The following is a 25,609-nucleotide window of genomic DNA, read 5'->3' as shown; positions in this document are numbered from 1 at the left end:
GAATTTTATGGAGTGTGGGCTGTGCTGCACAAATTTTGCTATATTTAAAATCCCAAACTCCATTTATGCATAAAAATGTTTACTTAGAACTTGGGTAATTGTCATAGTCTTCTTTGGCTGCTCCCTCCATCTCGCCCTATATCTAGTATCCTCTTCTGTTACCCCATCAGTCTGCATATCCTCCATCACTAGATCCACAAACCTTCTCTGTGGTCTTCCTCTTTTCCTCCTGCCTTGAAGCTCGATATTCAATATCCTTTCTCTAGTATATCCACTATCCCATCTCTCCACATGTCCAAACCATCTCAGCCTTGCATCTCTGATTTCTGTCTCCAAACCGCTCAACCTGAGCTGTCTGATATACTGATTTGTAATCCTGTTTACTCCCAATGAAAATCTGAACATAGATCTTGGACAGTAGTGAAACAAAAATCAGCTTCTGAAATATTTTCTACTTAACACTAAAGCCACAAATGCATGACCCTTATCTAATTTGACATTTCCTGGTTTGTGTATTTTATTTTATTATTCTAATAACGTCTGTGAAGGGTTAAAGTTTTAAGTATATGCTGTCAGATTTGATAAAATAGCGTTATTATTTACGGAACTGACGTAAATGTCCAAAAAACTAATTGATTTTTATACAAAATTGTAATGTATGCAACTTTATCGAGTAGAAACAGATTTTTATATTATTTCTCAGTTAAATTGGGGTGAACTTCTTGTCCATACGTTCATGGCCAGAGCCAGTGTCCTTCCAGAGATCCCTAGATGCTTCCGGATTGGGAAGGCTGTGAGCCGTTTCCGCCGCCATTGCGGATTTTGGACAGAAGATCAGCCATAGCCACTGCTATCCATCGATGCAGTGCAGAAAGCATACACAGGAGGGGGGACGTATTTAACATTTTTCCACTGATATCTCACTTCGGAAACACGATTACCCACAGCATCTTGCCTATTTTAAAACCGTGCTATCGTTTTCACCGACTGGCTCCGACCTACACATTCAGTGAGGAGGTCGTAGCTAGCGCGGTGCTGCTGCTGCCTAGCTAGCTGTACGGCCAGAATTTCAGGACTCCGGAGAAGCTCAAGGAAACAACCATGGCTCAGATCCTGCCTATCCGCTTCCAGGAGCACCTGCAGGTAAGTGGTCGAATCTAGTAGCTATATCGTTTTCGTGCATCCTCTTTGATCCCTTCATTTCCCGGCTTAACTGTCGTTTTGACAGGGTGCTAGTTCAGCTAACGTTAAACGTCAATAACCGCAGCAAATGAATGACCTCCCATCCCCCGTTTAGCCACCAGCTAATAACTAGCCTCTCAGGCTAGCTCCTCATTCATTGTACTGATGCTGTCACTCGCGGCCAGGAGGCGAAAGTAGTTAACGACAATCACCTTTTCTGACCTTGAGTGACTATTTATTGGGTTGTAGCGTATGACTGATGCACGGCCACGTTTTGGTCGGTTCAGCGTTATTTCAATATCGAATTAACGTTTGGACCTTGTGAGGCGAGACAGTCGCTGGAATAACATGATTGCATAGTATAGCTGTTTAAAGCATGCTTTATGTTATTGTCATGTGCCCATTTAAGTTATGAGCCGTGAAACCGTGGTCAGCTGCAGCCTGACTAGACTCCGAGCTGCTTCACGTCATAGAGAAACGTTATGTCACGACAGGCCATTTTTACTGCTGAAGGGAGAGTCGGGTTATTCTTTAGGGTTTTTCTGACTGAAATGTAACCCATTCATCGCGTTATCTGAAGTGAACCAGGTGGTCCATTCAGTCCGCCAAAGAATACGATTTTGCTCTGCTGTCCACATTCATATCAGTCAGTCATCTGGTACATCCCAGCTTCTGGCTGTATTGGGTCTACCCAGGGTTCCCACAGAAACCTTAAATCAAAGCTTCAACCCCTGTGGAGATCTTGTTTATACTGTGACCCTTGGATGACCTTTTGCCAAGCTTCGTTTTTTTTGTTAACTAAAGGCACAATTGAAATAAGCATACTTGACATCATCGGCTTTTTACAGTGAAGAATGTACTAGAGATGCACTAGCTATGAATTTCTGGGCCAATAAAAATATATAAACAAACAATTTGCCCTGTGGTCACTGCCCTTGTTGCATTACTACAATATCATTATCTCCCCCTGTTGGTAATGCAATTTCTGCATGCGTGTCCATTTCACGTTTTGGACGGGCAATGCGTGAAATGAACACGGTAGACCAACGTGTCTGTTACACGTTTTGCCGTGATACTGGGTTGCATAATTTGTGATATTTATTTATTTTATTTATTTTTTTTCAGTCTTTGTTTATCTCATGTTTTGTTTATATGGAATACTATCTATCAAAAAAGCACAGAGATAAAAACAAACCCACTCAATTCACCTTCCCACAACTATACCAGTGTTTGAACAATAAAGACCGATAACGTATGGTTCCATGTTATCAGTGTGTTAAGCCCACATTCTCAGAAGCATTGAGCCTGCAGATAACGTCATTCACGATATTTTTAATAAAGCTTCAAATGTACTGAAACGAGTAATTATAAACACCTCGCTTGAGTCTCTGTCTCTCTCTTCAATAATAACATAATAGCATCTTTTTAAGCTACATTAGGTTTTCGTAAACTCACTTTCCTTTCCTTTGTACATACATTTGCATAAGAGGAAGTTCACTTGTGAATACATCAGTCAACAATTCCTACAGATATTATCATTACCTGTCATTTGATCTGTAATAAGATGAGCAAGATATTCGACCTTACTACCGACAGTAAGATTGTTATCAAGTTTCAACTCTGGAAATCTTTGTCCTCTTCGGTTCTGCAAATCATTACAGGTCTCTTACGGCCATTGCATGTAATGTTATGTTCTTCAGCATTGGCAGAACATATGTGAATGAGCTGCTGGAGATCAGCACTACTAGTACTAAAGACCACAAGATCATCTGCATACATAATATCAATCTCTAGAATATTACCAACCGTTCTGTCATAAATGTTAAGTATTTTATCAAAGTGTCTTTGAAATGTATCCAGCATAAACATAGATGATCGCTATTAGTAGATATGATCATATTTGCTGATATAAGTCAACAAACTGGGCCTTAGAGTGGGCCTTTGTTAGGAAGCCCTGTTAGCTACTATATAATTATAGTAATATGTGTTAGCTTCTTTAACAGAGGTCTGTACAATTTCTATGTTATTTGTGGACATTGGAAAAATATATTTTATGATTGAGTATCACACATTGGTGATATTGCTTTGGTGAAAGTTCAGAACCTTTTTGGTTAAGGAAAAATCCTGCCAAAGCCAATTTTGTCTTCTATATTGTACTGTGTGCCAAGGGCTGCCATTAAAACAGGTCTTCTCTTCATATGCCAGCTCCAGAATTTGGGGATCAACCCAGCCAACATTGGATTTAGCACGCTTACAATGGAGTCTGACAAGTTCATCTGTGTACGAGAGAAGGTTGGTGAACAGGCTCAGGTTGTCATCATTGATATGGCTGATCCCAACAACCCCATCCGCCGCCCCATCTCTGCCGACAGCGCCATCATGAACCCTGCCAGCAAAGTTATTGCCCTTAAAGGTAAGCCCCCATCTAAAATGCACCGTTGCGCTGTTATCACGTAGTAAGTGTGCTAGGATTTCAAAGCACATGAACTAAAAATTAAGCAGCTAAAATTGGTTTGTACCTTGCTATCTTGATATTTTTGTTTTGTTTTTGTAAAAAGTACACTGGTCCATTTGTGTAAAATTCTTTTGTGTTGTCAGTTATGTAGCCGTCACAGTCTGCTTTTCATTTTGATGTTCATATGTAGATCACCCCATTTCTGTTTGTTGAAAAACGACTAGTAGCTAAATAGTGTGTGTGTACATAGAAATGCAATTGTGCTACATTTAAAATTTGCTGTTTTAGTTCACGTAGCAGTAGCACTAGCAAATTGTCATGCTGTCATGAATCCTTTGTCTATTTTGCTTGTTTTTGCTCTTTTTCATTTCTTACTGCTTTCTTATGTTTGCAGACGGTGAGTTGAATTTTATGTATCATGAGTTGTCAGAGTGATCCTGTATGCACTGTCTTGAAATGTTTGCACAGTAATGAAAGTAATTCAAACGAATGTCTGGATTTACAGTAATAAGAGTAGGCGAGCACAACAAAATTAAGACAGTCGCTTAAAGGACCATATCTTTTTTTTTTTTTTTCCTTTGTTTTCTGTGTTCACGTGTTTTTTTTCCATTAGCTACACCAGACATATATTTTATATCACAGTTGACCATTTCTGAACACTGTACCTTATTTTCATACTGTACTGGAGTTAATGACAAACAAATTTAAAAAATATAAAAACCTATGGGTTATACATTTGCATTGGAAAAGTAATAAATTAGACATTATCCTCCCCAGATTTTGTTATTATTTGATAACCAGAGTGTGTGCCTGTGTTGGTCATATAGTCGAATTAATGCACTGACATTGTGGTGAAAACAAATGTAAATCTGTCTACGTCTTCATTACACTGCAACAATAAAACTACAGCCTTCAGTAATACAGTTCTTGAGTTATTTTTAAACTGTCATTCACAACCTGAAGGCATCTGATGAACATCTGAGTCAGAAAGTTGTCTAAACTAAATCAAGATTTTCTGTGACTAACAGTCACAGTCAGGTCAGGTGATTATCTGGAAAAATTGAGATGCCTTGGAAAATGGTTAGTAATAAAGTGGAACGTGTGTAGTAAAAGGGAAAAAACATACAGAAAACAAAATGATATGGTCGTATTAAAAATGTGAAACTGTCAAAAATGGATAGCGTGGCAATCACACAGGGATAACAGAATGGTTAATGAGATTTTCCCATTTTAAGGTCAGGCTTCAGGCTTAAGGGTTTTTTGGGGGGTTTTGGTGAGTGTAGGAAAAACAGAATGCTTAAAACAACTGGACTGTGATGTCAGCCTCATATATCACAAAAATGTGCTGCTGAGTGTGCAGGTGCAATTTTGACTGGCTTGCCTCTGGGATATCGCAGATATTAACATCAAATGCTCATTGCTTCATTGTCACCTTGCAAATACCAACATTCACGACAGGTTTTCAATAACTGTTCACATTTTCACACTTTCAATGTGTGTGGTGTTACTCTGTTTTAAATGGCGTCTAATTGTAATTTTTATTATACCAGAGGATTAGTCATATATATGTGTTAATTTATATTTTATGTATTCTAGACTAATAATTTTGCACTTTATATCTTGCATTGTAGTTATGCAGGCAGTTTATTTTATTGTGCACTATACCCACAGTATTACCAAAAACTGTTCAGAAATGCCACTATACTGTCAGTCATGCACTTTGTTACCAGTTAAATATGTGGTTTATTTGGTTTGGGCCAGATTGAGACTAGAGCTTATACCTTTGACCAAAAGAATCCAAGTGTCTTTCCTCCAGTGCGACTGAACTGGAGGAAATGAACAGAATGGCTGCGAGTGCATCTGTCCAGCATCCTTCTCATCATCTCATCTGTTTTTGTGCTTTGTGGTCTTACTAATCTGCATTCAGACCCAAACCGCATCCCTTATTTTGGGATTAAATTTCAGCGTGAATCCCCTAAGACCTATGACAACATGACAGGAGTTTAATTTCTTTAGTGGGTTGTGTGGGTGGAAAGCCCAACACAGGTCATTTCGAGCATGCACTGTGGACCATGTCATACTAGTAGGTAGGCAGTAGTTCCTAACTGATCTGGTTTGGATTGAAAAGATTGGTGAAGAATTGAAATACTGAACCAAAACGGCATGAAAGGTCACTGTTGAGCCATCTGAGAAGCAAAGACACCATAGTATTGGTGCTATTTCCAATCAAGCTCCAGTACTGCATTAAAAAATGCAACCACCTGCAATTGCATCAGAATGCTAATAAGAGTAACTGATAATGAAATTTGGGGGTCAGTACAGTTTTGAGGGAATAGAAGAAAAATTTGGGTATCAGTTTTCTTGCCAACAGATATTAAGCAACATTGGTCTATACACTGGGCTGGCTCTAGTCTAATTGGAAGAAGACCAATCTGACTGATAGAGCTGTGAGTTTAAAGCTTTTTATGATAAGGGATTGGGTTATTCCAATCCTCCATTGCTACTGCAAATGAATCTGTTTGTTTCTACGGATATTCAGCCAACAACGTGGCACACCTCATTTAGTTTCTTTGCAATCTTGGCTACCTCTCGCTGTGCCGACCTCGCTGAAATGAATGTGGGAGCTGTATTTCTTTGATGCAGTGCTAAGCACAGTCTGAGTTTCTCTAATAAAAAAAAAGGCTAATTAATTGGTGAGCGATTTCATATTATCACAAGAGGGTTGTATAGTTAGACGCACCTGAACGCGTATCACATGAACAGTTTATTGCATCAGATGTTACTGAATGCAGATCCAACATTTTAAGTGGTTGCCCTTTTGTTGGTCTTGCCCCTTGTTTGTTGACACTGGTACTGGCTTTTTGTATGGTCTGTCGGTGTTACACACACACACACACACACACACACACACACACACACACACACACACACACACACAAAAAACCCTCCCCGATTACCTGCATTTCCCCCGCAATTGGAAGAGGTATGCCCAATTGATTTCCTCCCAAACTCTGCTGTGGGTTGTGTGCCGTAGCTTTAGTCAGTAGACCGATTCAAGTTTTCTTTTTTTCTATCTCTTTCTAAATGTTACAATCTAAAAATTTTGGAGGGGGTGGGGCTAGCAGCGTCCCAGCACGGCTAACGTGTTAACCTCAGCTCTAAATATTTTCAGCTGCAAAGACCCTGCAGATCTTTAACATTGAGATGAAGAGCAAGATGAAGGCTCACACGATGACGGATGACGTGACCTTCTGGAAGTGGATCTCCCTCAACACTGTCGCCCTGGTCACAGACAACGCGGTCTACCATTGGAGCATGGAGGGCGACTCTCAGCCAATCAAAGTGTTCGACCGCCACTCCAGCCTGGCAGGCTGCCAGATCATCAACTACCGCACTGATGCCAAACAGAAGTGGTTGCTGCTCATTGGCATTTCTGCACAGGTGAATTAGCTCGGTTTGCTTTAGCTTCGTAATATTACAATCAAAATAATATTTCAGACAAAATATTAAAATGATGTCAGTGTGTGTGAAATGCATTACATTTGTATTAGTCATTGCAGGGTAAGTTCATGATATAGCAGAATTTATCAGCCTTCAACAGTCTAAAAAACACACAAAAAAACCAATCACAAGCTTTAGTCTGACTTGTGGGCGTTCTCTCCTCCTCAGCAAAACCGTGTCGTCGGAGCCATGCAGTTGTACTCGGTGGACAGAAAGGTTTCTCAGCCTATTGAAGGACATGCTGCTGGATTTGCACAGTTCAAGATGGAGGGCAACACAGAGGAATCGACTCTGTTCTGCTTCGCCGTGCGGGGACAGGCGGGAGGAAAAGTAAGATTTATAATTATTAAGAGAAGCTCAAAGCCTTGTAGCTACAACATAAAGAGATCGGGATGAAGTAATTTTAGTGGAAATTAATACTGATTAGAAAAAGGCATTTGGGGTCTTGCTTTGTCTTTTTGTTTTAATTACTTTTTTCTCCCCTAGCTCCATATTATTGAAGTAGGGACTCCACCAACTGGGAACCAGCCGTTTCCAAAGAAAGCCGTGGATGTTTTCTTTCCTCCAGAAGCCCAGAATGACTTCCCTGTGGCCATGCAGGTACAAAACCTCCCTCTTCTTTAATCTGAGGCTTTGTTTATTTAGTATATAGTTTGGTATCCTGCTAAAGAGTCTTCCTATCTATACACGTTATATCTCCCTTCCCCTTTCTGTACATCTAGATCAGTTCCAAGCAAGATGTAGTCTTTCTCATCACCAAATATGGCTACATCCACCTGTATGACTTGGAAACTGGAACCTGTATCTACATGAACAGAATCAGCGGAGAGACCATTTTTGTCACTGCCCCCCATGAGCCTACTGCTGGAATCATTGGAGTCAACAGGAAAGGACAGGTACTCAAATGTAAACTTGTGGAATATATTTTGCAGTAGTAAGTCAAGAATGCAATAATGAATGAGCCGCTTATTCATTTCCAGTGGAGCACAGAGCCAAGCTTAGTATAGATATTTCATCTGGGCCTTTCTGCAAGTGAACAGCTTGAATTGTGTTTAATTTTGGATGCAAAATGAGTTGAATAATGTTTTTGGTAGATGTTTTAAATGTGTGACAGATAAAATTAATATATTTCTAATCAGATTGCAATTTTATTTTAATATCTGTGACTACATATTGTTTTTGAAAATCACTTAAAGATATTCTCCAAACCTGGTGTATATTTTTAAACCAGTGTGCACACATATGTGTAGTAGACCAGCGGTCCCCAACCCCCGGCCTCGGACCGGTACTGGTCCGTGAGTCGTTTGGTACCGGGCCGCGAGAGTTCAGGCTCAGGTGTGAAATGTATGGTTTTCAGGGTTTTTATCGGTTTTCAGCGTTATTTTGTTATCGTTTTTATCGTTAACTCTGTTTTCCTGGGTCTTTTTTTCGGTACCGGTACTAGTTTTATTTTGTTGTATTTATCCGCGACACCTTAAAGGCCGGTCCGTAAAAATATTGTCGGGCATAAACCGGTCCGTGGCGCAAAAAAGGTTGGGGACCGCTGCTGTAGACTACTTTCCCTGTGGTATGTTTGTGTATCAGCATGGAGCCTTGGGTGTGACCTTGACTGAGGAAATCTCTGAAAATATCAGGCAGTGGCAGCATCTTCAGTGTCAGGCAGCATGTGACACTAGCAGCAGGTGGCCTCAGCTCGGCCAGGCAGACTACGCAGTCTAATCCTGTTATTGCTCTTGGCTCTCACCTGCGGGCCTGCCATACACAGGCCAGTGTGCTACACATGCGCGCGCAGATTTCGTGTGCAACTGTGTATGTAACGCTGTGCACGACAGCTTGGGGTAATCCCTGCATGTAATTCAGGAACGTGACGAGTGCAGGTCTCATAATGCAGTTTATTTAACTCAGATTTTTACGCAGTGAACTTAATTTCAAACCCAGCAGATACCCTCAGTCACGTGTTTAGAGTCATTCAGGCAGTTTGTATTCACCCGTATGGAGTAGAATATGTGGTGCCTGTCTCTTTTTGTGTCTTTATATCACTGTATCACTTTTTTTATATTCTGCCAGTTTTGCAGCATATCATAGTATTTATTATTTAGATTCTTTTGAATGTATGATGTGAATCTTTTATATAGGTCCATTAGTCTTTCAGGAGTGTACAGAATATAAAGACAGTTTAATGTGATCTGAATGAAAGGAAAACGAAACATAAATAACACTGCCTGTTATGCTTTTAGCTTAAATATAAGGGCACTTTTTGTTCCCAGTGTTTTAAAAACAAAGTCAACATGTGGCATGTTACAGTTAATCTGTCACCAGGAATAACACCTGTTAGGCCAGAGTAATACATCATCTCAGCCTCACCTAGCTCCCTGAGCCCTGCTGCATTTATATTGTAAATCAGCCGTCCCCAACCTTTTTTGCACCACGGACCGGTTTAATTTCAGACAATATTTTCACGGACCGGCCTTTAAGGTGTCGCGAATAAATACAACAAAATAAAATGATACGACCAAGACAAAAACTGTGGTATTTTGTAAATATAATAATAAACGCAAATTCACTGTGTAATTGTGTAACTTTATTAGCAGCGTCCTCCTGAAACGCGCCAACAACATTGAGCGTAACGTCCTCCTCTCTGCCCCTTAATGCTCTCTGGTCGCTATGGTAACGAGTAAATATTTCTTTCAAAATAAGACGCAGAACTACAACAAAGGAAAAGACCCAGGGAAACGGAGTTAACGATAAAAACCCTGAAAACCATAAATTTCACACCTGAGCCTCAAATCTCGTGGCCCGGTACCAAACGACTCACGGACCCGTACCGGTCCATGGCCCGGGGGTTGGGGAACGCTGTTGTAAGGTAACGATGCTTACAATAATAGATAGAGGGAACCCTGAATATCAGATGACCTCCTTATGAGCAAGCAGTCTGAAGGGATATTAAGCAAAAGGAATCTCATTTTCTAAAACCAAAAAGCATCCAAACACCAAACACAGCTCTTTTCTTGGTCTGAAGTTATTTTTGGAGCATCGCTGTTCGCGTCTCCTCCATCTGTCTTTACTTTTCTCAGCCTCCAGCTGTAGGATTTCCCATCATGTTATGTGCGAGCGTAATTTTGTAAATGTGCAATTATTAGTTTTAGAAATAGTTAAGGCTTTACAAACTATTGAGTGCCGTGGTGTTTTCCCTGATTGAGAGAGAATTAATTGTGAATGGATAATTGTTGTTTTTGTATACATTTTTGCATCATGTGATTAGAACAGCAAGAACAGTGCAGTGAATACAGGTCCACTGTCATTAGTGGCAGTCAGTAACATTTAAACGCCTTTAAAAGTCACAGTAAATGTGTTTTGTCGCGGTTCAGTTCTAATTCTGTCAGGCGGGCAATTACCACCAGTACAGCTAGCATACGCCACAGCACAAATATCAGTGTTAAATAGCTAGCAAAGACAACAGCTGTTTAAAAAGTATGAACAGCTTCTAACTAACTGTAAAGGAAGTTGGGTGTTATCAATTACACATGCGTTTATGTGCACATTTGATTTTCCAGGTGTTGTCGGTATGCGTGGAGGAGGAAAACATCATTCCATACATCACCAATGTGCTCCAGAACCCAGACCTTGCGCTCCGAATGGCTGTACGCAACAACCTTGCTGGTGCTGAGGAGCTGTTTGCTCGCAAGTTCAACACCCTCTTTGCAGCAGGAAATTACTCAGAAGCTGCCAAGGTGGCAGCAAATGCACCCAAGGTACTGCCATTGTGCTTCTGTGCACTGAGACTGTGAGTCTAAGATTTCAGTAGCTTATATAACAATGAAAACCAAAGAGAATTTGTAAAAACAAGTTTAGATATTGCTTCCAAAATTGTTTAAAGGGAGTACAGCCTGCGCGCTACTTTTATTTCTTTTTCACGTATTTTACCTTTATTTTTTTCAATGGGCTAAGAAGTTTCCATCCTACCTCTCCAGGGTATCCTGCGAACCCCAGACACCATCCGTAGGTTCCAAAGTGTTCCCGCCCAACCAGGCCAGACGTCTCCCTTGCTTCAGTATTTTGGCATCTTGCTGGATCAAGGCCAACTTAATAAGTTTGAGTCTCTGGAGCTCTGCAGGCCTGTCCTTCAGCAGGGCCGAAAGCAGCTACTGGAGAAATGGCTAAAAGAGGATAAGGTATGTGTTTAGTGGTTGGTTTTAAAGTGGACAGTCTTTATCGTAAGTTTAAATATTTATATCTCAATTTCATCTATCATGTCATAGAGTAAAAAAAAAACTCAGACCATGTATAATCAGAGTGCTACTCTGACTCACTGAATCACATAAATCATTTAGTATAAAGCAGAAGATCATCTAGGCCAGTGAAACCCAGATTCCCTTTTTTTGTTTTTTCCACTGTACCATGGCAGGTCACTGTTATAGTTTCTAACCCTTCTGTGTGTGTTTACAGCTGGAATGTTCTGAGGAGCTCGGAGACTTGGTGAAGTCTGTAGATCCAACTCTCGCCCTCAGTGTCTACCTCAGAGCCAATGTTCCCAATAAGGTCATTCAGTGCTTTGCAGAGACTGGCCAATTCCAGAAGATTGTCCTCTATGCCAAGAAGGTTTGTGATGACTGACTTGGTAAATAAAAGATCATGGGCTGTAATATGGTTCACAGTGTTTTGTTTTGTTTTTTAATACGCCTACATCACAGATGGGGAGCATCTCATACATAGCACTGCTATCCTTACATGTCTGTCATCCTTGTAGGTGGGCTACACTCCAGACTGGATCTTTTTGCTAAGGAACGTAATGCGGATCAGTCCAGAGCAAGGTCTTCAGTTCTCTCAGATGCTGGTTCAGGATGAAGAGCCACTTGCTGACATTACACAGGTAGAAATAAAGATTTTTGGGGGAGTCACGTGGCTAAAAGATACTATGACTATGATCTGAATAGTAGTTATTCTCACAGTTGTAGCTGAGCACATGATTGCAAAAATACCCCACACCTCTGCGATGTGTAGCAACACAACCAAGATTTTGAGAGTTTAACATCTGCGGTTTCTCTGTTATTCAATTTTCCAGATTGTTGACGTATTCATGGAGTACAACCTGATCCAGCAGTGCACATCCTTCCTACTAGATGCCCTGAAGAACAACAGACCCATGGAGGGACCATTGCAGACGCGCCTGCTAGAAATGAATTTGGTCCATGCACCACAGGTACATAAACATGTAGATACATCAGGTCCAGACAGGCCAGATTATTTCATTTACCAGTGACCAGTAGGTCTCACCTAAACTAAAACGGCGCTCTAGCTTTCTTTCCCCAACTTTTCTTTCACAACAGATCAAATCCTTGCTGTTTACAGTCATGTTTGGATTTCAGTGTCTGTGTGTGACAGGCCCTGTCTGTGTGCCATTTGTTGCAGGTTGCAGATGCCATTCTGGGTAACCAGATGTTCACCCACTATGATCGCGCTCACGTGGCACAACTGTGTGAGAAAGCAGGCCTCCTGCAGAGGGCACTGGAGCATTACACTGACTTGTATGATATTAAACGAGCAGTGGTGCACACACACCTTCTCAACCCAGAGGTACGACTCAGATCGAGAATATAAAATTGCTATTGTGGTTTGCGGTGATTGTCTTTGTGTCGCTGATGATTTTCTATTTATCTCTTCAGTGGTTGGTGAATTTCTTTGGCTCCCTGTCTGTGGAGGATTCCTTGGAGTGTCTGAGGGCCATGTTATCTGCCAACATCCGGCAGAACCTGCAGATCTGCGTGCAGGTCGCCTCCAAGTACCACGAGCAGCTCACTACTCAATCCCTCACTGAACTGTTTGAGTCATTCAAGAGCTTTGAGGGTTAGTGGGGAAGGTGCAAAAAAACAAAACCCAACGTGTCTTTTGTTTTACTACTTTTGCTAATTCTTAGTTTTTTTGCTTTGAAGGTTTGTTCTATTTCTTGGGCTCCATTGTGAACTTCAGCCAGGATCCTGAAGTTCACTTCAAATACATTCAGGCCGCGTGCAAAACAGGCCAAATCAAAGAGGTGGAGAGAATCTGCAGAGAAAGCAATTGCTACGACCCCGAACGTGTGAAGAACTTCCTCAAGGTCCGTGCAGAAAACAGTTATCTGCAAAATAAACCTGTGATTTTTCCGTCTGTCAACATTTTATTGTGTTTTTTTTTCCTTAACAGGAAGCCAAGCTTACCGACCAGCTGCCGTTAATCATCGTGTGTGACCGCTTTGATTTCGTCCACGATCTGGTCCTGTACCTGTACCGCAACAGCCTACAGAAATACATTGAGATCTATGTGCAGAAGGTACATTAATACACCCAGAAGAGTAAATAAAAGTCAGCCTACATGCTTTTTTTAATCATGACTCAAAACTCCATCCTTTTACTCATTTATTCTCTCTCTCGACCCATCTTAACTTTATACTTTTATTGGTCTGCCTCTCTCTGCTCAAATGTGTCATAATTCTGTTGTCATTTATTCCAGGTGAACCCGAGCCGTCTGCCAGTAGTCATTGGTGGATTATTGGATGTGGACTGTGCCGAAGATGTAATTAAGAACCTGATCATGGTGGTGAGAGGACAGTTCTCCACAGATGAACTGGTCGCTGAAGTGGAGAAAAGAAATCGGTGAGAACCAAAAGTATTAAAAGTGCACAGCCAAAGAGGAATCGCTCACTCAGCAGTCTAACTCAACCTGTAGTGTTAAACTGGTCCTTTCCCTTCATGATATTCTGTCAAAGCCTGTGACACGTTTACTGTGCCTCCTTCTCCAGCCTGAAGTTGTTGCTGCCTTGGTTGGAGGCTCGTATTCATGAAGGTTGTGAGGAGCCTGCAACCCACAACGCCTTGGCCAAGATCTACATCGACAGCAACAACAATCCCGAGCGTTTCTTAAGGGAGAACCCTTACTATGATAGCCGCGTGGTGGGCAAGTACTGTGAAAAGAGAGACCCCCACCTGGCCTGCGTGGCTTATGAAAGAGGACAGTGTGACCAGGAACTCATTCACGTGAGTTTAAAAACAAATCATTTTAACTGGAAGGCGAAATTCCAGGTCATTAGTAATACGAGGTGTTTATTGGCCTTTTATTTCAAATATTTTCGTTCTGCTTCAGGTGTGCAATGAGAACTCACTGTTCAAGAGTCTGTCCCGCTACCTTGTACGCCGCAAGAACCCAGAGCTGTGGGCAAGTGTGCTGTTGGAGACCAACCATTACAGAAGACCACTCATTGACCAGGTGTGACTTTTTACTATCTCTGATACTAAATCATGCCACTTAAACTAGTGTATTATTAAAAGAGTTTCCATTAGCTTGCATACTGTAAACCAATCATCAGCTGTTATGCATCATGTTTGTTGCAGGTCGTCCAGACAGCCTTATCAGAGACCCAGGATCCAGAGGAGGTGTCAGTCACAGTCAAGGCCTTCATGACCGCCGACCTTCCTAACGAGCTCATCGAGCTTCTGGAAAAGATTGTGCTGGATAATTCTGTCTTTAGCGAGCACAGGTAAGAGTCTTAATGTTGTTCTTCTTTTATTTAACCCTGCATATCCAAGATTTAGACATCACAGAGTCCCCTGCTCATAGTTGTTGTTCCAGTGACGAACACTGAACTTGCAAAGCATTTGATATATTTAATAATGCATTTAGTGAAAAGCTTGTATCTTGTTGATTTCAGAAACCTTCAGAATCTCCTCATTCTGACTGCCATTAAAGCTGATCGGACACGCGTCATGGAGTACATTAACCGTCTGGACAACTACGACGCGCCAGACATTGCAAACATTGCCATCAGCAATGAGCTGTTTGAGGAGGCCTTTGCTATATTTAGAAAATTTGATGTCAACACTTCTGCTGTGCAGGTGCGCGCTTTCATTATTAACTACAACTTGTTTAAAGCTTTTAAACACCTTGTTTTTGTCTTAATTCAGAGCGTGCTAACAGCCCTCAGAGTTTTGCAGTTCATTTTGATATTCAGCGATCTGAATGTTTGCTGCTGTCCAGGTCCTGATCGAACACATCGGCAACCTGGACAGAGCTTATGAATTCGCTGAACGCTGCAATGAGCCCCCGGTTTGGAGTCAGCTGGCAAAGGCACAGCTTCAGAAGGGCTTGGTGAAAGAAGCCATCGACTCTTACATTAAGGCTGATGATCCCTCGGCCTACATGGAGGTGGGACAAGCTGCAGCCCAAAGCGGTGAGATGATCTCTTTCAGTTTTTTAAAACTAAGATCTAAGGAACTTTATCACTTACCTTATTGTTTTATTTAATCAAGATACTTAAATGGCGTAATGTTAAATATGCAGTAGATAAGTGTGTCCATGATGCTTATGGTAGTTCATTTTGTGTGCAGGAAACTGGGAGGACCTGGTGAAGTTCCTGCAGATGGCTCGAAAGAAAGCCCGCGAGTCATATGTTGAGACAGAGTTGATCTTCGCCCTGGCCAAGACCAACCGCTTGGCCGAGCTAGAAGAGTTCATCAACGGACCCAATAATGCTCACATTCAGCAAGTAGGTCCTGGGACACACACACACACACACACACACACACACAGTCTTACATACAGCAGTTCCCAGTTAATTCTTTACCCCCTGTTTACAATTACAGCTGCTTCGCTGGTCTAACTTAATTTGTTCATCTTCCATTAGGTCGGTGATCGTTGCTATGACGACAAGATGTACGAGGCAGCCAAACTGCTTTACAATAATGTGTCAAACTTTGGCCGTCTGGCCTCGACTCTGGTTCACCTGGGAGAATACCAGGCAGCTGTGGATGGTGCCCGCAAGGCTAACAGCACCCGCACCTGGAAGGAGGTGAAGGAGATCAGTTTCGTTTTTGAAAGTATAAAGAGTGAGATCAAGTTCAAGCCTTATGTTTAAAACACAAACTCACTCGACTGACCTAATTTTAACACCTGTGTTTTGTTTTTTCCTCTGCTCTTTCAGGTGTGTTTTGCTTGTGTAGATGGGAAGGAGTTCCGTCTTGCCCAGATGTGTGGCCTGCATATTGTTGTCCACGCTGATGAACTGGAGGAGCTCATCAACTACTACCAGGTATGTGGGGTACCTGTTGGCCAAACACCATGGTCTTTCAATGAATGATAAGTAGGTGAGCATGTATACTATCACTAATCTGGAATAAATAACAGTCAATAGTCATATAAGCCTGAGGATCGCAGGGTTTTCAGTTTTCCCCAGCTTACAGATGGTATATTGTTTTCCTGCGCCTCAGCACACTATATCTACAGACTTGAGTTTTGTTTATGATGGTTCAAGGGCCTCAAAATAACTTCCCAGATTGTGTAGGGGAGCGAGATTAAGGGTTATAGTTGTGTCACTCCAGGACCGTGGTTACTTCGAGGAGCTGATCACCATGCTAGAGGCTGCCCTTGGGTTGGAGCGTGCTCACATGGGCATGTTCACTGAGCTGGCTATCCTCTACTCCAAATTCAAACCCCAGAAGATGAGGGAACACCTGGAGCTCTTCTGGTCCCGTGTTAACATTCCAAAGGTGGGTGTGAGAAAAGGATTTAGTATGAGTTTTACAGCCAAGCAGATTTTGGCAGGAATCTGATGAAATGCATCACAATACATGGACTGCAACTGCAGTTCAGTATAATGTGATTGTTTTAAACATTTTAACAAAACTATATCTAAAGAATTAGGATTTCAAAAGAAGTAAAGTATATAAACTCCTCAGAGGAACAGCATCTACAACTTTGACAGCTTCAGTAACGTCCATAAACCTGCATTCGTTTTTAATTATTAATTGTTAAAACTGTTAATTCCCAAGTGTATTTTTCTTTTACACCACTGCTGCACCACATGAGCTGTAAAAGGCAAAGTTTTAAAATGTTAAATTTGACTTCATGTCTGTGTGCGTGTCAGGTTCTCAGGGCAGCCGAGCAGGCCCACCTCTGGGGAGAACTTGTGTTCCTCTATGACAAGTATGAGGAATATGACAATGCCATCATCACTATGATGAATCACCCAGCTGACGCCTGGAAGGAAAGCCAGTTCAAAGACATTGTCACTAAGGTACAAAACATAATTTAAAAGCATATGGTACTGCTAACAATTTCTTCTCTTGACAGGAATACAGCACAGAGCTGCCTTTTTTTTTTTTTCTTCAAAAAACCTTGTTTAACTTGATTATGTTTGTCATAGGTGGCTAACGTTGAGCTGTACTACAAGGCCGTCCAGTTTTATCTCGAGTTTAAACCACTGCTGCTGAATGACCTTCTTATTGTCCTCTCTCCAAGACTGGATCACACACGTGCTGTCAACTTCTTCAGCAAGGTCAGTATGATTTTCTTTGACTGTTTCTTTGGTTCAAATCAAAAGATCAAGACTTTTGCTGGACTGAAAAATGATAAACATTTCTGTTTGTTCAGGTGAAACAGCTGCCTCTGGTTAAACCTTACCTAAGGTCTGTCCAGAATCACAACAACAAGTCGGTGAATGAAGCACTTAACAACCTCTTCATCAATGAGGAAGACTATGCGGTATGAATTCATTTTGTCAGTTGGGTCTTATAACATGTGCTGTGCTCTGATGTTGGATTACAAGAGAAACTCTGTGTTATTGTTAATTCCAGCAAGCACACATTTAAAACGTTACAGTTGTTCCGCATCTTGCTTTTTCGGCCTTATCTCACAATTGTTTCTCTGTGTTACTCAGGCGCTGCGCACTTCCATCGATGCTTACGACAACTTCGACAACATCTCGCTCGCCCAGAGCCTGGAGAAGCACGAGCTGATTGAATTCAGGAGGATCGCAGCCTATCTTTTTAAAGGCAACAACCGCTGGAAACAGAGTGTCGAGCTCTGCAAGAAGGACAAGCTCTACAAGGTGCGTGGGTACAAAATTAACAAATGAGTTGCAGGAGAAATGTACGTTCCTCGGAGCAATGTAAATATAAATTTTACATTTGAGCGTGGAAACTAACGATTAGGTGTGTCAGTTTGTTGACCTGGTCTTTTTTCTGCAGGATGCCATGCAGTACGCATCAGAGTCCAAAGACACCGAGCTGGCAGAAGAGCTCCTGGCTTGGTTCTTGAAGGAAGACAAGAAAGAGTGTTTTGCTGCCTGCCTATTCACCTGCTACGACCTGCTGCGGCCCGACGTAGTACTGGAGACTGCCTGGCGACACAACATCATGGACTTCTCCATGCCGTACTTCATCCAGGTCATGAGGGAGTATCTCACTAAGGTGGGTTGGCCAGAGGTAATGAGGATTAGGACAAAGTAAATGACTTTATGATAAGGCCTCCAAAGGGAGAAAAGCATCTCATGTTATAGACCCAATTTACAATTGTAAGGTCAAAAGTTTACATACACTCATCATGGGTATGAATGTCATTGCAGCTAAGTGATTTCTTTGAGCTGTTCACTTTCCAGGGTTGAATGATTGTACAGCATACATCTTTAATATTTTTAAAAACAAGAATTGGGTGCACACGTTTGAATTTATTTTGTATTTTCTATATTTTAAATAGGATTGAGGTCGGGGCTTTGGAAAGGCCATTCCAGAAGCGTATTTTAAGTCTGCTTTATTCATTCCAAAAAACAGTTCTGATGTGTTTTTAGGATCATTTTCCTGTTAGAACATGAAATTCTGTCCAAGTTTCAATTGTGTAGCTGATTTAAGATGAAGGTGATGAACATGGAGATAATCCTCCTCCTACATTATTCCATACACGTTGTGCAATGTACCAGTACTACTGGCATCAAAACACAGCCCCAGAGCATGATGCCACCACCACCATGGTTGACAGCTGGTACATTGGTCTTATGTTTAAAACCCTCACCTTTACTTCTCCAAAAATACTCCTCGTCATTATAGCCAAAAGGCTTTGTCTTGTCTGATCAGAAAGCTTTTAATCAGAAAGCATTTGTCTTGTTTATGTGGGAAGCTGTAAATGTTACTCAAGCTTGAAGGTGTTGATTTTGGAGCAGGGGCTTCTTTCTTGGTCTGCACCCTGTGTCCATGGTGATGTTAAACTTGCTTCACAGTAACAAGTGTTACTGGTGTTCCAGCAGTTTCCAGCTCATGACAGGCTTGTGGTGGTTCCTGGGTTGTTCCTGAACATCCTAACCCATTTCCTCTCATCTGAGGGTGACAGCTTGGGTCTACTTCCAGACTATAATATAATATAAAAGTAATAATAATATATATATAAATGTAATAATTTAGAAATGGGAAGAGTTTTGTAAGAGACCTTCCTAAATTGTCTTCACTGAGTTATTTGGACTTTCCAATTGTTCTATTGGTCACCCCAATGAGTGCTGTCAAACAAATCCTTTTCATGCTGGTAAAGAGAAACGACTAATTGGAGTTGATTCTGATCACTAATGAGAAGTTAATAGGTCTTGGTCTTGTCAAGTTAAAAGACACTGTGGAACCAGATTTAAGTGAGTGTATGTGAATTTTTGACTCTGTCTAAATGAGAGAAAATCCTAAATAAATTCAAACTTGTGCACCCGACTCTTGTTTTTTAAAATCATTAAAGATGTGTGCTGTACAATCATTCCACCCTAGAAAAAGAACATTAAAAGCCCAAAGTAACCATGACATTCATGCCCATGATGTGTGTTTGTGTGTGTGTCCAAACATCTGACCACAACTGTATAAGGAGATGCAGAGATGTTTCTTCCACTGTTAGAATTAAAGACTTGTGAAATAGTAAATTAGTCCCATCGTCCCTTCAGCCATCTGTGGAAGACCAAGAAAAATCTTGAGAAATCTTTTCTCTGATTAGCGCCCAGGATTTCCATCCATCTGTTACAAGAAACAGTAGCAGCAGCTAAAATGTTTGCAAATACTGTTGGACTCTGACCAGTATCGCACAGTTAAAGCCCCCACCTCCCAGTACTGCCAGTTCTTTCCTTCATTCATGTTCATCTTCCTTTGCATCTGTCAGTCACCATGTGTCATCACTGGTGTTTTCCTTTTTTCATTTGGGTTTCCATCTATTCAAGCTGCTTTTCCATACAAATGTGTTACGGAGGAGATTCATAACTGCTGTGTGACTCATAACGCCATTTATCTCTGTTACATGGCAAGCAAAGCCCACACGAAAGAGAAACACCTGATTGTTTCATAACAGCCCGCAGACACGAGTGAAGCATTTACACATTTATGTTCCAGTTTTTGATGATAAATTCCAAATAATTCAGTCTGTTATTTAAGCTGTTAAAGACACAAAGTGATTGTGTCAAGTTAAATGAAGGGATTGTGTATATCTGGGTCTTTTTTAGCGACATAGAGTAGCCATGTTGTTTATACTAGTCTAAAAAGCGAGGTGCAAGTTCACAGAAGCAGGTTTGATCTCAAGTGTGCATTTGTATCAAAAGTGGCATTAATTACCCGCATCACTCGTAGGATTTTTGTATTTCTTCTTTAAGTGACAAGTCCTCTGTTTGCTCTCTCTCTCTCTCTTTTTCTCTCTGTCACTTTCTATTTTGGGAGACTCCCATTTGTTTTTTCCTCCCTAAGTTGCCTCTCTGAATTTCCTTTCCAGGTTGATGCGATAAAGGAAAAGGTGAAAGTCCAATCCATTTTCTAATCATTCTTTTTGACCCTGTCTCCTGTCCTGTAGCCTGTAGTTTGGAGCAGTAAAACTAGTACAAACTGCATGTCCCCTCCCCTCCCGTCCCGTCCCCTCTCCCATGTCACTCTCTGCTGCTTCTGACTGTAAATTCCACATCTCCACTAGACCACCTACCAACCCACGAGACTCCAGAGCGGGGCTCTTCACACCCATCAAGGGCCCTGATCGGCTTGCTGGTGTGTCCGTGACAGCTTGAGTTTTGCCTCAGGCCAGGAATCACAGAACTGATTGGTGAATTGGACACGTAGCTGACAGCTAAACTCAGATTAATTGCTGATTCAGCTCCTGAGACTTTATGACACTTCCACAGTAATTTTTTGAAGATCTGTTACAGCAGTGCAACGGTGACGGCCACCTCCCGCAGCTGAAAGTAGCTTGAGAGTCTCTCAGGTGGTCTCTGTCAGTCTGCCTCTTAGAGAAAGCCCTTTCACATATTTGTGTCAGACATGCAACCGAGCCCTCGACTGAAGCCAGCATGCTTATCAGCTCTCCTCGGCCGTGGGTGAATAGTGCCACTCTGCTTAGCTCCCCTCACCTGCTGTGGGTCAGGTCCTTTTTCTGAGATTTGTAGATTCATTCCTGTTTTACTGTCTCGTACTTCTGCTCAGCTGCGCTCTACTGCTAACAACTTTATTTCAGAAAGCAGATGTGTTTATACTGTCGATGTTCTAGGTTTGCCTTTTTTTGGTTTTAATCAAATAGTGGGAGGATATTGTACTGTTTAAACAGTGGTGCGTTAGCATAGACTGCAGCTGAGTGTAATATTAGCATTAGAGGAGCCACAGAGGCTCCATTTTAACAAAGTATTTCTTTTCTGTTGTTTTCTGTCTGTCTGTACTTATTTCAGTGCTATAGTTAAAATACTGGCATTAGAAACCATAAATGTTAGCCTGTTACATGCATTTTTAGAGGGGTGTATTTTTCTCTGTTTCTTTGAGTATTCTTGCAAAGTGAGCTCGCTTCTCTTCAAGCGACAAATTGCTTTCATGGGTCAGGGAATAAAATCTGTAGTCCGGGTGTATCCACTGGGGAGAAAAAATTCAGAACTTGTAAAAAACGACCAGCATGCATTTCCCTCCTCTTCCCTTGGTAGCATCAGCTGCACTCAGGCCAGGCTAAGAGACATGTTGTTGGCTGTGCCTGCTTCTTGGAAACGTTGAACTGGCTGTACAGTACCATCCCCTCCACCCTGTCGTTCACACTCCCTCCACTTTGGCTCTCTGCTTCTCTGTCTTTCTCTCATGCACTCCTCAAGAAATAAATGACTAAACTGCTGCTTCAGCATGTCTCTAATAAATCGACACACTTTTCTTAAAACGGCCTCTTAACTAGATCGACTGATGTTTTTCTTTTTTACTAGTAAACCAGACAGTATGTAGAGAACTGAACCCAAAACCACCATGAGAGGAAATCCATCCCCTTTTTTTTTAATTTGATTTATTTATTTTACATCATTTAACACAGTTTTAAACTCATCTCATCTGCAATGCACGCTGGCGTAGCCGAGAGCACTGATGGTAATATCTGAAGCTTCCTGCTGGCTGCTTAATTCTCTGAATTGTTTCAACTCTATCTTTTGTCCTTTGACTATCATTGTCTGCCTCTGAGCTTCATCACCAAAGAAAAAATAGTAATGGGAAGTTTGAGAAAGTTTATTCTCAAGGCTTTTACAGGTTTTACAGAGCTGTTTACATCCAGGCAGGGAGTTAAAGATACAATATGTAGTATGTTAGCTGCACAATAAATAATATTGAAGTGAACAAAAGTGAATGTCTGATTTTCAGGCTTTAGAAAAGGTAGAAAAGTCTGGGAGGCTTCATCCAATCACACCTCTTTTCAGGTAAAGGTCAGGTGAGTAGTAAAAAAAAAAGGAGTTAAGAGCCTTCATCGCATGATTGGAAGGAGGAAGCAAGGGGTTATCAATTTATATATATTTACCTTTTCATTTTATTTGACTTTGTTTTACATATATTTAATTTTGCCTGTATATAATGGCCACTTTCACCTGTAAAAGTGTTAAATCCTGGAAACACCCAGTTCTTACTGGTGTGGATTGGCATTTGTGTTTTCAGAACACACTGGATACTAAGCTAGGAAACAAACATGACGACAGATCCAAGCAGGTTGGTTAGTATACGACAGTAATTTTTTAAATTTTTTTAAAAGACATAAAAATGAGGTTAAGTTAAAGTAGAGTAAAAGGTGATAGTGAGATGGTTGAAATTGCGTAGTTGTGTTCTGGAAGAAAAGCCTGATGTGAGGGTGTTTGCACTGGTGCAGGGTGGGTTCTCTACATACTCACACTTGTTCAACATGTTAGAGTAGATGTTTTTGGGTGGCTGGATGGTGGGACCATTATTACCCAGTAGCTGTTTGTCTTTGTCTCCCCTCCTTACTCCCTAATTCGTTTCACACTAAGTGGATGTCCATAAGGTAGAGTGCTGTATAGAGTAGGCAGTAGCTCTGTAGTTGTAGTTATTCCTCTTAGGCTCCTTAGTGAGGCCTGCTTCCCGCAGCCTGTTTTTATTTAAATCTGGACTGTAATCGTCTTCGCCTGTCAGGAATGGTCCCATCCGTCAGCCAGTGAAATAACCCAGAGGTCAGTTTTTACAAACCCTTGCTCTTCAAGAGCCCCATCGTCTTCACTTTAACTGAAGTGTGACACATCCGCTGTCGTCGTGTGCCCCCACAGGTGGACAAACTCGAAGCCTCCGAGTCTCTGAGGAAACAGGAAGAGCAGGCTACAGAGTCTCAACCCATTGTTTACGGTAAAAAAGGCCACATGTTCAAAACTGGATCACAGTAGTGCTTTTTGAGGATAGATTTAATAGTTTGATCGCAGCTGTGGTGTTTTTAAGTACTCTTGGCGTTGTCTTGCAGGCACACCCCAGCTTATGCTCACAGCAGGGCCCAACGTGCCCGTGCCTCCTCAGCAGCCCTACGGCTATGGCTACACAGCAGCACCCGGCTACGGCCAGCCGCCACAGACCGCCTTCGGTTACGGCATGTGAACACCCAACTACCTACATCCTCCCCCACCACAACTCAACCCAACACCTTCCTTCCATCTGTCCTCCCTCCTTTGTGTTCCTCACCAGCTTCCCATGGTCTTCTACTCACAACAGGGGCCACAAGCAAGCAACAGCCCACTCTCGTTTCTGGCACTATTTTTTTATTCTGTCGTCCTGTTCCAAGAGAAAACATTTAACTGCATCGAAGGACTTTTATTTGTATTGTTTGAAAGAAATTGGACCACACGTTTGTTTTTTTCCACATTCCATATTTATGACTACTTATTAAGATATTTTTGTGTGGTTTTGTTTTGTTTTGGTTTTTTTTGTTAATGTTAAAATTTTTTATTGGTTTATGGAGAAGTGGACTTGCTCAAGCTCAGCAATGAGCCTTTGAAGTAGGTGGAGGAGCATTGGATTTTGCACTCATGAAGAAATTAATGTAGAAGAGCTCTTACTTTTGATGTACTGAACATGTGGACAGCTTACATTGTCTCGTTTGTCTGTATAATGCATTTCATCATTGTATATTCTGAGGAAAAAAGGTTACATATAATATTGAACATATATTGCCATTTCAGTGGCTATAGCTAGCAACACTAAGTAATGATAGTATATTCTGCACAGGCGTGTAGCTTTATGGAGTTTTAAATGCATACAGACGTATGTCACTGTGTGACTGGGAGTGTGTGTGTATGTGTGTGTGTGACCTAAAGGTCTGAATAAGAATTTTAACCCCCCTCTCTCTCTCAGCCTGTACTGGGCTTCTTCACTCCACCCATCTAGATATTAGCTCTCCCTCATTAGCTCCATGTATTAAGGTGACCTCTTGTGCTGTGTACAGTGCTTGTGTGAGACTGTATCTGTGTATGTGCAAGGACGGGACCACGGCCACTAAACCCCAGGGCCCCTAACCGTACCGTGTGTATGTATTTACTCTGAACCCTTTTCGTGCTGAGGTCCGTGTATGCCAGGTGTTGTGGTGTTTCCCTCGGTCACCATTACTTTTTTTTTTCTCTTTTTCTTTTTCCTCCTCGCGTGTACAGATGTGAAGAATTGAAAACTTTTAGATGGAGACCCCCACCTCTCTGTCGTCCATCCCCTCCCCTGTCTTGTTACCTCCTTTGTTAATGCTTAGTGGCAAGAACAAAGAAAGAGGCAGAGGAAGACAGGCTGGTGGAACGTTTAGTGTTTTAACGACAGCTCGATTAGCTCCATAAACACTCCTGTAGGTTGTGTGTTTAGATGGTTACGATGAAGAAATTTACTAAGTCTCCGTACATCCAGTTCTCTGTCAAGAATGGTTTGAAATAAGAGCCTGTTACTTACCTTGATGTACTTAACTTCCTTACATGCTTTAAGCTGTGTGTGTAAAGTGTCATCCTAACCCTGACATAAGTTGAATTCCTTTCTGTTGTCATGCATATTATTAATAAAGGGGATCTGTCATTGATAAGTGGAAGAATATGACTTAATTGAAAGGGAACTACTAGCCTAAATAAAAACTAAAAATTGTACCCAGTCTCTGTGTGTGAGATGAATTCATAATGTGGGAAAAAAGTTGATTCTTTTTCCAATATACATAAAACAGACTACATCAGTTTAAATAGGCAGTAACTCTTTACTCGTTGAAAGCCTACAAAGAAAACCCTTGAGGCTCTTTTCAGAAGTGAGATGGTTCTGTCATATTTGGGGCCTGCTTACAGCGACGAATAACTGGGTGTGACTTGGAGGTTGGTGAGGAGAGGTGAAGACTGGGAAAAACCCAGAAGCTATTCTAATGGTTGCTGAATCACCCCGTGAGTTGTCAAAACTTGCCTTTATAGAGTTAACAGCTCAAATA

General features: G+C 41.5%; 1 protein-coding gene across 7 annotated transcripts; it reads left to right on the top strand.

Annotated features, from left to right (window-relative positions):
- The first annotated feature begins 750 nt into the window (after positions 1 to 750).
- Positions 751 to 25,288, top strand: LOC100711908 (clathrin heavy chain 1). 7 transcript variants are annotated; one of them, XM_005474577.4, is made up of 35 exons: positions 752 to 1,143; positions 3,388 to 3,595; positions 4,032 to 4,034; positions 6,810 to 7,078; positions 7,307 to 7,468; positions 7,625 to 7,738; positions 7,861 to 8,034; positions 10,693 to 10,890; positions 11,110 to 11,310; positions 11,585 to 11,737; positions 11,886 to 12,008; positions 12,201 to 12,338; positions 12,548 to 12,712; positions 12,802 to 12,982; positions 13,069 to 13,232; positions 13,319 to 13,444; positions 13,625 to 13,767; positions 13,914 to 14,148; positions 14,255 to 14,377; positions 14,503 to 14,648; positions 14,820 to 15,003; positions 15,146 to 15,338; positions 15,496 to 15,653; positions 15,792 to 15,956; positions 16,089 to 16,196; positions 16,486 to 16,653; positions 17,031 to 17,180; positions 17,310 to 17,441; positions 17,537 to 17,647; positions 17,823 to 17,993; positions 18,133 to 18,354; positions 20,666 to 20,686; positions 23,317 to 23,354; positions 23,448 to 23,523; positions 23,636 to 23,708. In XM_005474577.4, exons 1-34 carry the CDS (start codon positions 1,102 to 1,104, stop codon positions 23,476 to 23,478), a joined length of 4,920 nt encoding a protein of 1,639 aa, XP_005474634.1. In that variant the 5' UTR covers positions 752 to 1,101; the 3' UTR covers positions 23,479 to 23,523; positions 23,636 to 23,708. The 7 variants fall into 7 exon arrangements, 6 of the variants coding, with proteins under 6 accessions (XP_019223242.1, XP_005474634.1, XP_005474631.1 ...); XR_269816.4 differs by lacking the exon at positions 23,636 to 23,708 and having other exon boundaries at positions 751 to 1,143; positions 22,540 to 23,354; XM_005474574.4 differs by lacking the exon at positions 23,317 to 23,354 and having other exon boundaries at positions 23,636 to 25,288.
- The last annotated feature ends 321 nt before the right edge of the window (positions 25,289 to 25,609 follow it).

This window comes from Oreochromis niloticus, linkage group LG14 (assembly GCF_001858045.2).
Source record: "Oreochromis niloticus isolate F11D_XX linkage group LG14, O_niloticus_UMD_NMBU, whole genome shotgun sequence".
NCBI lineage: Eukaryota > Metazoa > Chordata > Actinopteri > Cichliformes > Cichlidae > Oreochromis > Oreochromis niloticus.
The sequence above is the reverse complement of the archived record's forward strand: the minus strand, read 5'-3'. Positions and strand labels throughout refer to the sequence as shown.

Excerpts from the sequence above, each read along its gene's own strand:
- LOC100711908 (XM_005474574.4), top strand. The coding sequence starts at position 1,102 with ATGGCTCAGATCCTGCCTATCCGCTTCCAGGAGCACCTGCAG. Across the intron at positions 17,648-17,822 it reads TCAATGAGGAAGACTATGCG|GCGCTGCGCACTTCCATCGA; the intron begins GTATGAATTCAT and ends TGTGTTACTCAG. Across the intron at positions 17,994-18,132 it reads AGAAGGACAAGCTCTACAAG|GATGCCATGCAGTACGCATC; the intron begins GTGCGTGGGTAC and ends TTTTTTCTGCAG.